A 13500-nucleotide genomic window follows, 5' to 3' on the forward strand; every position below is an offset into this window, starting at 1 on the left:
TTTCTTTTTTAAGTTGAATATTACTTTGTTTAAATTTACCTACTCGTAGCACAGTGCATTTACTTTTGTTTAGTTTTAGACCTGATGCCGTTCCATAAAGGGTTAGTGATTCTATAAGGTTATTGAATGAGTCACTATTGTCATTTAAAAAATAAGTTGCATCGTCAGCAAAAAGGGACAGTTTAATTTCGTCGTCAGGTTCTAATGATATTCCCTTTATATGTAAGCGAGGATGAAAGTGGGCGTCCATGTCTTACCCCTCGTTCGATGTTAAAACTGTTTGAAAAAAAAATCCATTGTTAATAATAATACTGTTTATGTCGGTGTAAAATAGTTTCACCCATTCAATTAGACTTTCACCAAAATTCATATTTTCTAAACAAGAGAACATAACGAATGGTCTAGTGAATCGAAAGCTTATTCGAAGTCTGCAAAGAAAATAAGGCCTGAATTGTTTGGTTGGTTGAAATAATTTATGCATTCTTGTATCAGACGTACATTTTCACCAATGTAACGTCCTTTTATGAAGCCAGATTGAGTTCTTGAAATGATTGATGGTAATATTTTTTTAATTATGTTTGATATAGTTTTAGTTGCAATTTTGTAATCTTTATTCAGTAGACTAATCGGGCGCCAGTTTGATAAGGATTCTAAGTTTTTTCCAGGTTTTGGAATGAGTGATATTATACCTTGTTTTTGTAGCGTAGTTAAGTTTTCGTTGTTAAATGAATAGTTTAGTGAATTAATTAAATGTGTTTTAATATCATTCCAGAATATTTTATAAAATTCGATTGTGATTCCATCAGATCCTGGATTTTTGTTATTTTGCATTTCTCTAAGTGCTAGTCCACATTCATATTCATTATGTAATCCATCACACAATAATTTTTCTTCTTGATAAAAGGCATGATGTGTAATTTTAAAAAGGGTGTTATTTTCAACATGTTTTCGTTTATAGAGGGTTTCGAAAAATGAACGTTGTTCTTCTAGTATTTGAGATCTGTTTGTTTTATCTTCGCCATTAACAACTAGTTTGTGTACAATTTTTTGTTCACTTTTACGTTTTTCAATGTTTGCGAAGTATTTTGTATTTTTTTCCTTGTGTTCAACATGCTGTGCACGTGCTCGTAGTATAATTCCATTTAGCTGTGTATGATAGATTCCTTCTAATACTTGTTTGTTTGATGTAATTTCATTTTCAATGGCCTTTGTATCGTTTGTGTTTGTTTCATGTAATTGTTTTTCAAGTGTTTCAATGATTTTGATGGTTTTAGTTTCAAGTTTTTGGGTTTCTTTATGTATAAATGATGTGTATCTAATTGTTGTGTTACGTATATTTCCTTTAATTACTTCCCATAGGGTGTTTGGGTTTGCATCTTTATCATTTTGAACTGTATTGAGTATTTCTTGTTTTATTTGCGTTTGATATTGTGTATCTAATAAGACGCTGTTATTAATTTTAAAGAATCCTGGGCCTCTTTCAGGTTGTATTTTGTGCAGTTTAAGTTCAACTAGAGCTTGGTCAGTCATAAATCCTGGTTTTATGCTACATGTGTCAATTATGTTGCAAAGTGACTCAGATATTACAAAATAGTCTAATCTACAAAATATTGTTGGTTTTGTGTTTGAGTGCCAGGTGAATTTGCTTTCGTTTGGAGTTACTGTACGCCAGATGTCTATCAAATTATAGTTTTCAATTATGTTATTTAAAATGTTTCTTTTTTTAAGTGAGTATTAAGGTTTACATTCTTTTTATCTAATAATGGGTTAAGAACAGTATTGAAATCACCACCGACGATAATGTTTTTATCCTGGTTATTAATTATAAAGGATTGTAATGTTTCGTAGAATGTGTAATCATCTATGTTAGGGCCGTAAACGTTGATTAATGTTAATTGTGTTTCGTGTATTTTGATATCTATACTTGCTTGTCTGCCAATTATTATTTCGTTAAAGTTATCGACTAGGATCCCTATATTATTTTTATCAGAAAGACAATGCCTTGTTTATTAGTATATTGTCCACTTAGATATATGTCTCCGTCCCATTCATTTTTTAAGTTTTGTGCTAAAGTATGTGTCAAGTGACTTTCTTGTCATAGGCATATACTATATTTTTTTCGTCTAACCATTTGAAGATTTTTATGCGTTTGTCTTTATTGTTTAGCCCTTTTGCATTCAAAGTACATAATTTAATCATTTGAAGAGGTGGATGAAGATATACATGATAATGTTTGTGTCCAGTTGGTTTCTATTTTAAGACATAAGATGTGTATAAATACAAAGAAAAAATAGAAAACAAAAATTAGGGATTCAAAAAACAGAAATTTCCATAGAAATGAAGAAGTAAAAAGAAATATCACAAAAGTGAGAAGAAAAAACAAAAAAAAGAGATAAACACATAGCTCCTGCTTGATAGATGTTAGAAAATTGTTGGAAAGGTAGTCTTATTTCAGGTTGATACAGAGAGGTGAGTTCGAGAACACACGAGAATAAGTGATTATCGTAAATAAAGATATGTGCAATCAAATTTACAAAGAAAAAAAACAACAACAAAAACACAAACAAAAAAGCTAAACAAAAAGGCAAATAAACACTACTTGTACAGGTATATATGATATGTATATAGTTAACAATATAGTTAACAATAGTTGCATGGTTACATTGTTGATTTTTTTGTTTTTGTTTTTGTTCAAGGTGGGTATTCTTAAAATGAGAGGTTGCGTACTTAAAACAATTTTTTGGATTAGATTCGTCTGCCCATACAAATATGGCAGCAACATTAAATGTATAATTTGTTTTCTTAAGATAACTATAAAACAATATTCAATATCAGTATAACTGCTCTGTCTTGCTTGTTATTCAAAATATACTATATCATTTAATTAGGTGATGTCCAAAAGCGTTAAAAAGTTTTCAACTGCAAATACCGTACATATATAAACATAGAGATATGTATACATATGCTCATTACAAATGTAGCAGTAGAATTTAATGTATATTTGATGTTCCTAAGATAAGTATATAATAACATTTAATATGAATATAACTGCTCTGTCTTGCTTGCTAGTTAATTATACTTTATAATTTAACTAGGAGATTTCCAAAAGTGTTAAATAGTATAAAAAGGCAAATACCGTACATGTATAAACATAGGCATAAACGCCAAATTTAACATGCATTTTGTATGAGCTAGTGTTAATATGATACAACATATACAGTAAAGCTTACACATGTAGACATATGCTCATTAAAAATGTAGCAGTAGAATTAAATGTATATTTGATGTTCCTAAGATAAGTATATAATAACATTTAATATTAATATAACTGCTCTGTCTTGCTTGCTAGTTAAATATACTTTATAATTTAACTAGGCGATTTCCAAAGTGTTAAATAGTATATTTAGTATAGTTATGAATCTGTGTGTCCACCATTTTAAATTAACCACACTAACTTGAATATGTTTACTTTATATTACAGGGATTTATTATTCTATTCTCTCGGATTGTGTTGCACAGGGCTACGAAACAATCCTTGGAGTATTGCAGGTCTACTAATATATGTCTTTTGATGTCCAGCTTTATTAATCAAATGAGTTCATCTGAATACATTAATAGGTATATTGTAAGTACGAGAACAATGTAAGGTCTGTACATTCGATTGACTCGCTTCATAATTTGGGTTTTCTATATATGGACTATTTATCTGGTTTCATTGCTATGTCAACTAAATCAGTTGGTCGTGATGTGCGGAAATATTTTTCATATCCTATAATCTGTACTGGAAGCTACTGGTATTATTTATGTCTAGATTCGCGTAAACGTCCACTGTTTGTGTAGTTCTGATGTATATTCACTATGTTTTCGTTAAAAAGCACTCGGTTAAAGTTTAACGCCATTCTATTTACGTTAACACAACCCTCCTCTTGGTTACAGACGTGGTTCATGACGGAAAACCAGAGCCTCTGGTGCTCTTCTTTGCTCATCAATCTGTTAAATCAAAATTACAAACTAATGCTTAGGCAAAATATGGATCCGATAAAAAGTCAACATGCACCCATAGTCGTGAATCCGTTAATACACCTACATCAGTTGATATGATCTCGTATTTTACAGATGCTCATAACAGACCAAAATCATATGTTTGAACTATCATGCAGGAATATGATGTTATTAAGTATAATGTAAATTTATGAACAACCAACCTGTTGTTTCATCTCTAGATGAGCGGAGCGCAACTGCTGAAGCTGCTCTTCAATTCGTCTCAATCTTCAGTAATAAAATCAATAATTTAATCAGAATTCGTGGAAAAAATATCCGATTCGATCAAAAAAATTATAAATAGTGATGCAATTGTAGAGACCATCTAATGAAGGATCCGTACATCTAGTCATTATAAAAAAGCAAGAATGGGCATTTGTTTGGACATTTCAAACATGCACATTACTGTCCATGTTCAAACAAGATACTTCTTCCATATTTAAGAAAGCAATGTTAATATGTCCAAGTGGTAAGCTGGCCTTATATGAAAAAATATGTATATACGTGTTCCCACTTATATCTTGCATAATTACCCTTTGATTCTGGTTTGAGAACATGTAGAAAATATTCATTATTCAATAATAACAATATGTAAACGCCATTTAATTGTTTTTACAATAAATGACACCCATCATGATACTGATTGAAGAAGAGTGTATATTTTTCCTGGGAATAAAAAAACGACTTGAAGCATTTAATTGTTCTATACATTATACAATCACAAAGTCACTTGAAATGAGCTTTTAGCACAAATCAAATGGCGTTAACATCACGCATCCTTTTTGTCTGTAAGTTTAAAGACATAAAGTGGAATTAACCAATTGGCAGCGTTCAAAAGTAAATTCTTCAGCCTTTTGATAGTGTTCATTTGTCAATTACGTCATTGATAATACTTTTCTTGTTGATGATTTATGATTTTAATACACAATAATGTAAATCAGGTATATGTAGCTTTTCGAAATATAATTAGACTTTATCAAAAATATAACTAGATATATAGATTCTCCACAAATGCCAGCCAAAATGTACGACGTATATGTATCTCAAATGTACATGAGTTTATCACTGTAATGTGGAAGTACATATAAGAAACAAAGCATTCAGTATAGCACATTAGCAAACTTCTTTCAAAAATCATATTCTAATTACCAAACTATTAGACCCGAGCATAGCTGTGTCTCCTTTTCATTGTTATAAAACTTACATCTCCTTTGAACTGTCGACTTTACAATGAATGTTCTCTAACGTTCTTCGCTCTCGCTTCAGATGGTAGTCATCCGCAATAATTTTCTCCCATTTCATATTCTCATTCTCAATTTCTTTTTCCAACTTTTGGTCTGAAACAATTAGAACATATAACGTGCGGATACTTTTCAGTAACAAATCTTAATCAATCAGAAGAATTTTATTTCCAAATCGATTCAGTTCAGGTATATCGTATTGTCAGTAAGATTATTATTTTATGTTAAGTATGCTTACATTTGTTAAGGTCAGGCTATAAGTCGATTTATCAAGATACATACAAATTACATTAACAACTACTTGTCTTACATCGACAACATTTGCGTGTCTTGCTCATATATAGAAAATATAAAAAAATAGATAAGTGAAGCTTAGTTCTACAAAACAAATCTCTATCTTTATCTCATTACTTCTTTCAATCACTTTATATTCATATGAAATATGGGACATTATATATAGCTGAGCTAACGCAATAGTAATTTCTTCTAATTTAGTCAATCTATATAGATCTTCTCAAAAACAATTGTGTTCAATCCATGTGGACTAACTTAGTGAAATCTAAAAACGCATGCCTACTTTGTTAAGTATCATAGTCATTCAACAGGTTGCCATATATATTACGGATGCCTTGAAATGCCATGATGAAAAATTATGAGTAGGTGCTGATTTTAAATAAAATTGTGAATGAAACACTAAATACATATTGTATATGTATTATTTGTTGTTATCTTTGTGGTTTTATAGGGATAGCTTTTATAAACGATGTTTAAATATTTTTATTTTAGATAATGTTCACTTTCATGATTATATTTGTATTGTAATTTGTAGGATAAATAACATCCGCGTCTAAACCTTACATCAACTCGTAGGATGAAATCAAATAAACATAAATTATATGTTTTCTATATAACAATCGGATAAAAAATCGGTAACCTAGCGAAATCAAATCATCCCCGCCCGAAACACACACACACACACACACACACACACACACACACACACACACACACACACAAACACACACACACACACACACACACACACACACACACACACACACACACACACACACACACACACACACACACACACACACACACACACACACATACACACACACACACACACACACACACACACACACACACACACACACACACACACACACACACACACACACACACACACACACACACACACACACACACACACATACACACACACCGATTGCGTGAACGTATGCATGTCTCAACGAAGAATTTCGCAGCAAACATTTCATGACGTCAAAACAATGACCGCATTTTATATTTTATATCAAATCAACAAGACGCAAACAGAAAAATGAGACATCAACAAGACTAATCCCTGACATTGGGCTTAATACTTATCATTTCGTAAATATTCAATTGAAGAACATAAATATTACGGTACATTTTTAACCAGGTTTTCCAAAGGAAAAAACTGGTTATTAGAGTGGCGAATGCGGGCGGGCTGGCTGGCTGGCGGGCTGGCGGGCTGGCTGGCTGGCGGGCTGGCGGGCTGGCGGAATAAGCTTGTCCGGGCCATAACTATGTCGTTCATTGTCAGATTTTAAAATCATTTGGCACATTTGTTCACCATCATTGGACGGTGTGTCGCGCGAAATAATTACGTCGATATCTCCAAGGTCAAGGTCACACTTTGAGTTCAAAGGTCAAAAATGGCCATAAATGAGCTTGTCCGAGCCATAACTATGTCGTTCATCGTCAGATTTTAAAATCATTTGGCACATTTGTTCACCATCATTGGACGGTGTGTCGCGCGAAATAATTACTTCGATATATCCAAGGTCAAGGTCACACTTTGAGTTCAAAGGTCAAAAATGGCCATAAATGAGCTTGTCCTGGCCATAACTATGTCATTCATTGTGAGATTTTAAAATCATTTGGCACATTTGTTCACCATCATGGGACGGTGTGTCCCACGAAAGAATCACGTCAATATCTCCAATGTCAAGGTCGCCACGACTAAAAATAGATTTAAAAAAAAAAAAAACTTACAAAGGGGGTTAATTTTTTTTGGTCATTTCAAAAGTTCAGTTTGAGTTTTCTCCCTTTATCAGATTTTTTTTTTCACAATGAAAACCTGGTTTTGTGACAATTGTGTCCCTTGTATATCAATTAAATCATGGTTAAGAATAGGACTATAAAGCAACTGTATACAAACAACTTAACTTGCTTACCTGTCTACTGGTAACGATTCGGTATAAAACACTTATTTTGTTCAAATGCTTTTTTGTCCGATGGTCATACAAATTAAGCGACTTAAATAAGATATTGTTACACATACTTACTGAAATTTCTGATACGTAGTTGATCGTTCTTTTTGTAACATCTTATATACACATATTTGAAAAGTAAGGCCACATGGTTCATCAAAATCAAGGAAGGACACAAAACAGGTCTCCTGTCGTACTCGCTGATTAATGAATATCGATGAAAACACCAGTGTTTGTATGTTTCTGCGTGCATTTTCTCGAAGGTATAACTGCAGGGGAAAAATAATGTAATTAAAATAAATGAGGTACTTATTGGCTATGAATTTTATCCACCAATACAACCGTCTGTCATTGATGACTACGAACAAAATAAAAAGTGTAAATAAGTGAACATGGCAATGAGGACATTGAGAAGAAGCACGCTCGCCACCATTATGTAGCCGCCCATTAGGATCGGAACCATGATCTTGCCCACATCACTAGGGCAGCGTGGGTATATACCGTTGCTCCACAACATCTCATCAAACGTGCACACTTGGTCACCTGTAAGATCAGTTATAATTTTCGAAGACCATTGATATATTACGTCCATAAGCGCATTTGTTGTTAGGAAAAGTAAGAGTTAATTAAATGTTTTATTGCCTTAAACAACTTGAACAACTTAAATAAATGTTTGATATTACAATTGTGTATTAATGGTTATATAATATGTAACACTTTTCCGATGCAACTTCAATTTCGTCGATGAATAACTCTCCATGAATGTTCAAGTAGGACTTTCGGAAGACTTGCACTACCGTCTTCCAGGTCGGAAGGGAGTTATGATACAGTATGGAGTGCGAGGCAATGGCGTAAGACACAACGAAGACCAACAGGATCACGATGAAGTACATCAAGTCTTCCAACTGTGTATGGTGATCATCAATGCTTGTATTACTAACCAAGTACCTCATATTTTCTAAGATGTGAGTGCATGTTAAACGGCATGTGTATTAATTTTAAAATTATTTTAAAACACAATAGATTTAAGAAACATGAATTTGTTCATATCCTAACATTTTTGTAACGTCCTTTGAGCTTCAATATTGGAAATATTCTGTAAAAAATATCGTGTATATTGTACTTTGTATTCTTGGTGGTCCTTCTATTGATATAATTATTGTTATTATTATTATTATAACTATTATTATTATTAACATTTGAAGTTATCGTAGTAAAGTTATATGACCTATCTATAATAAAGATATAACGCAACACGTATTTGACCCTTTACGAGTATTATTAGCTGAATATACTACAGCTTATAATAATCTTTGGAGCGTTAGGGCGTTAGTACCTACCATTTTGGGCATCATTACAAGCTTGGGTCCAAGGTGTTTGTGCACAGAGAAAATGTGCAGCAGACGCAAGCAAAATGATATGAAGTTTAACGCAAGCATCACGCGAGCAGCCTCAAGTGCACCATTATACGGCAAGAAACGAACTGTCATTCCAGTTATGAAGAGCACTATGGTAAAGATATCGAGCTTGTTCCAAACATCAGAGATGTAAACATGCAGTTTGGAGCACATTTTTGAGGGGATGGGTGTTCCCATCTGAAAGTTTAAACAATTTATGTCATTTAATTTTCAACAAAAATATATTCAATTACCTTTAATACACACGATCCTAAATTCTGAATTGCTTTACAAACCTGTCGCACTTCCTCTGTGAAAATGGTAAACACCCACACCATAAGAGCAATATCCAGTGAAGATAAACTCGATCCGAAGTTGAATATTAGTAGGAAAGCAAACATGCTTAGGAAGACGATGTAGGACAGCTTAAAGAAAACATTATGATTAGAAACATAACCACATACAATCGGAAACACAAAAAAGATCAGCCTCAAATGATTTCTTAAAGTTGAAATTCGCGGACAGTTCAAAATACAGTTCGTTATAAAGGGATATGTTTGTAGATAATAAACATATAACCTATAATGTTTAAATCCAGAAGATTAAATTGTTTTACCCCATACACCATGGTATAACAACATATTTGCATACCACATTGTACATGCAGATGATCACTGGTGCTTTGAAGAAATGATACAGCTTCTCTCTTGGGGTGATCTGATGTTTGCCTGTTGTCATTTCCACAGACGGTTTCCGCCCTCTACCACATGTTACATGAACAAACATTTAAACATGATCTCGACAAGGCTTATTGAACCAAAGGCGAAAACGTTTATTCATATTTTAACCCATACGTTGAAATTGTGTCCATGATCTTTTTGAAACTGACTCATAAAACATTATTACATTTTACTTTGCATTATCGTATTTCGCGATAAAGGCATTCACATTTTCAAACATATTCACTTTGTGTTCATTTTATTACATAATGTGTAATTTGAATTTCAAGTCTCGTCTGAAGTATTGTGAACTTAAATTTGCCATAAAAAGGTCGTGAACTCGTGGCAAACTGTTTTACGTTGTTATTAAATTTAGCAAAGCGGAGTTTGTTATCAATTAAAATGCGATCATTATTTCGAGACATTTACACATGTTGTAAAATTGTTTTCTGGCGGGTCAATTTTATGCCTAAAAGAAAAATGCTGAGTGTGCCAATTTAGATTTGCCAGAAAATACGATTCGAATAAGTATGTATATTTCACGGCGAATAAAGAAAAAACATAAATATATATATATATATATATATATATATATATATATATATATATATATATATATATATATATATATATATATATATATATGCGCTTACACATACATGAACGACCTTTTTTCATCCGTGCTCTTCTTTAAGTTCTGTCTATTCGACTCCACTGAATTTGCCTTTCCAACGCCTGTCTTTGCATGAATTTTTCCTTTACCGTTTTTGGAATATTTTTTGTTATCAATGTTGTATTTCAAGACAGTGATCACCAGAAAAGGACAAAACATGCAACTCAGAAGCTGAAAATATAATAAGCTTAAAAAACAAAATATTAAACTATCGTGAATAGATTACAAAAAAAACACTATTGTTTTTAAAAAAAGTGACCAAACAAGTGGAATAAAACCCAATATAAAACATTAAAACAATTACGAAAGCTAGTTTAAATTCGAAATGGTCAATGAATGTATGTGGGGCTTAAACCGGCATAATTGTGCGCCGAAGTTAATGCTTCGCCTAATTTATAAAATAAACAATCGGAACCAAAGCAGGAGAACAATAACATTCTGAGTAACGATGAAATACACTTAAAACAAACATAAACTAAATTCCCTCTTGTGTACAAGATTTCGGAAGGTATCATAATTGGCAGCTATCAACATGTTCAACTAAGAACGATTCAAGCAGAATATTTACATATAACAAATACACAACCTTTTGTTTAAAAAAGAATGTTTTTCATCAACGACAAGCTTGTTCCGGAAGAGAAAGTGGTTTTTTTCTATTCATTTATCACAAACACAAACTGTTCATTTAAGACTTATATCAAATCCGATAACATAAACTAATGACTACATCTTTGGGAAATGAGGCATGTGTAACATGACATATATCGGTAGAAAGTATGTGTGTTAACACTACAAATCTGTCATCTTAAAACAAACGCAATTAAATTTCGAACTTTAGAACAAAATATTTCAATAGTTGAAGTATTTCATTAAAATTAGTCAAGACAGACACAACATATTTTAAATAAAACCCATACCCTCAAAAAACTATTTTCATTGGCCAATCCTCCATTCCAGATATTGTTGAGAAATGTCTGGCACGCTTTTTCCGCTATAAATTCTTTGTTAACCGAATTCACAGCAATTAAAAAGCACGATGTTTCACCCCAGATAGACACCTTACGTACTAGCAGCTCTCGAGTCTTCTGCTCGTCGTTGGCGTTACAATCGCTGAGCACTCCCACGGATAATTCAGACCATTCACTAAAGAAGGATTATATCAAATTGGTTTCAACCTATTACTTTACATTCAATAATGTGTTAAAAAATAATTTACAAACATCTTATGTTAAAAGAAGTGGAATGTTAGCTAAGCTTGTAGGGATTTTTTTCTCCAGAAATATATTTGCAAACATAGTGACAGTCAATGCATTTTAAATACAAAACAGTATTTCGAGTTCAAACAAATTCATGAGTATTATTGGAAGAACGTTGTTATATCAAAAGGATTCACTAAGTTAAGGATTTAAAACAAAACTGCAATATATAACAAATTGCATATTGTGGTGTTTATTGACGGAAAAAAATTACAACCCTCTAAACACTCAAAATCAACGAAATTTTCGCAATATATTGCTTTAAAAAAATTAACCCATGCAAAATCTGTGTTCTTATAGCAATAGCCGAAATTTCAAAGCTAGATGTGGTATGGTAACATAGTTTAACGAGATACGACATGCTCGTTTTCGTTTTTTGTGGCGCAATATATTCAACACATGTTCATGTACCATATTAGTGTTCATGTGTCGTATAAATTGATATCGTTCAGGAAATTAAACTTAATATTTTGCCAAATGATAATGATAATGAGCATGTTGTTTCTCGTTACCATACCACATCTATCGTTTAAATATCGGTTATTGCTATAAGAAAACTGATTGTTCATAAGATAACTTTATTATAAGCAATATATTGCGAAAAATTCGTTCATTTTGAGCATTTATGTTATTTAAAAGCACAGAAAATAACCTTACTTGAGACATTCATCTATTGTGTTGGCCAACTTTGTGTTTGTGTTTTCTGTTTTGCTTTTCAAACTTTTCAGCAATTTGTACGCAACCAGAGCGCTTGATAGGGCATCCTGTACAAAAGGTATAGGGTTTTCATGAGCAGTTCTTTCAACAGCATTAAGCCTATGAAAACACGTTGCGATTGGAGCATTGTCAATCTCGATAAAAAAGCATTTCATGTTAATTGCTTTTTATAGAGTGAATACTTGTACCTTGCCCTTGATCCAAAATGTCTTTGCCATGTCTTGGTGGACCATGAGTATTGACCAGATAAACAAATCCTGAGATGGATTTTTCATCTTCATTTCTTAAAACAATTATAGCTAAACGTCAGTAATCCAAACACATAGATAAACAAAATAACGCATTTATATCATTAAAAAACAACACTAACAATAGCAATTAATGAACATTTAAATATGTTCGAAAATATAATTATTTGTGTTATACATGATTCCATAATTGAATATTAATTACATGTGCTGCTTATATCAGAAATCAATAATATTAAATTTCCAATTGAGAAAAGACTATAGTAATACAATAAAAAAAAAGTCGCATTCAACGTTGTCTTTCTGTAGAAAAGCTTCATTACAGAATTTTTTTTATAAAGATAATGAGATGAAAGCACTAAAGAATTTATAAACGACACTAAACGTTAATTTTAAATCGTGCAGTATTTTACCATATTGTTTTGACATTATAAGGACATTCATTAATTGGGAATTTAATATGGGTTAATACTTCCGTCATTTTGGTCATATGTCTTCAAGTTGATTTCAAAAGTATCACCCATCAGCTTCTGTACGAGCATCCTCACGTGTTCAAGGGACAAGTCTTTCTACATATAAAATAAAAATTAAACTTCAGAAACGTAATCAGACTCCATTTAATCTTGGTGAATAATTACCAGAATGTTTTGTTTACAAAATTCACTTTGATATTTAAAGGGTATCGGAAAATATCCGAATTTTCAGTTCCAATAAAATTAAATCGAGTGTGGTTCCTCCTTTGAACATTCTTATCAAATCGGATATTTTAAAAGACTGTTGAATATGTTTATGCAACAGTATTTTATATTCTTATATATTGTTTAGGACTTATATAGTATTACTATATGTTGTTGAATTTTGTTTGCGTTTAAATGCATTTTCTACTGTGAACAGAACATTCTGATTCAGTGATGTAACTATCTGTTTATAATACGCAGCAAATTGAGCAA

The 13500-nt window shown here is 32.0% G+C and overlaps 2 protein-coding genes across 3 annotated transcripts; both read right to left on the reverse strand.

The window, feature by feature from the left end:
- Positions 1–599: 599 nt before the first annotated feature.
- Positions 600–8106, reverse strand: LOC127874363 (transient receptor potential cation channel subfamily M member 4-like). The gene is made up of 5 exons (XM_052418635.1): positions 7923–8106; positions 7616–7805; positions 5246–5378; positions 4206–4269; positions 600–3990 (listed from the first exon to the last, which is right to left on the reverse strand). The coding sequence occupies exons 1-5, from the start codon at positions 8055–8057 to the stop codon at positions 3931–3933; spliced, it is 582 nt and encodes a 193-aa protein (XP_052274595.1). The 5' UTR covers positions 8058–8106; the 3' UTR covers positions 600–3930.
- Positions 8103–13115, reverse strand: LOC127874360 (transient receptor potential cation channel subfamily M member 2-like). Of its 2 annotated transcripts, none has more exons than XM_052418628.1 (9): positions 13023–13115; positions 12491–12585; positions 12243–12349; positions 11247–11472; positions 10316–10500; positions 9589–9697; positions 9234–9362; positions 8881–9135; positions 8103–8445 (listed from the first exon to the last, which is right to left on the reverse strand). In XM_052418628.1, the coding sequence occupies exons 1-9, from the start codon at positions 13090–13092 to the stop codon at positions 8233–8235; spliced, it is 1389 nt and encodes a 462-aa protein (XP_052274588.1). In that variant the 5' UTR covers positions 13093–13115; the 3' UTR covers positions 8103–8232. The 2 variants fall into 2 exon arrangements, with proteins under 2 accessions (XP_052274588.1, XP_052274589.1); XM_052418629.1 differs by having other exon boundaries at positions 8355–8498.
- Positions 13116–13500: the final 385 nt, after the last annotated feature.

This window comes from Dreissena polymorpha, chromosome 3 (genome assembly GCF_020536995.1).
Source record: "Dreissena polymorpha isolate Duluth1 chromosome 3, UMN_Dpol_1.0, whole genome shotgun sequence".
Classification (NCBI taxonomy): Eukaryota; Metazoa; Mollusca; class Bivalvia; order Myida; family Dreissenidae; genus Dreissena; species Dreissena polymorpha.

What these genes read in the sequence shown, in the direction of transcription:
- LOC127874363 (XM_052418635.1), bottom strand. Translation starts at nt 8,057, where the DNA reads ATGTTGTGGAGCAACGGTATATACCCACGCTGCCCTAGTGATGTGGGC. An exon ending in ACTACGTATCAGAAATTTCA is followed by an intron (nt 5,379 to 7,615) that starts GTAAGTATGTGT and finishes TAATTGTTTCAG; the next exon opens with ACCAAAAGTTGGAAAAAGAA. An exon ending in GTCGACAGTTCAAAGGAGAT is followed by an intron (nt 4,270 to 5,245) that starts GTAAGTTTTATA and finishes TTATTACTGAAG; the next exon opens with ATTGAGACGAATTGAAGAGC.
- LOC127874360 (XM_052418628.1), bottom strand. Translation starts at nt 13,092, where the DNA reads ATGCTCGTACAGAAGCTGATGGGTGATACTTTTGAAATCAACTTGAAG. An exon ending in TCACAGAGGAAGTGCGACAG is followed by an intron (nt 9,136 to 9,233) that starts GTTTGTAAAGCA and finishes TTAAACTTTCAG; the next exon opens with ATGGGAACACCCATCCCCTC. An exon ending in TTGTAATGATGCCCAAAATG is followed by an intron (nt 8,446 to 8,880) that starts GTAGGTACTAAC and finishes CACCATACACAG; the next exon opens with TTGGAAGACTTGATGTACTT.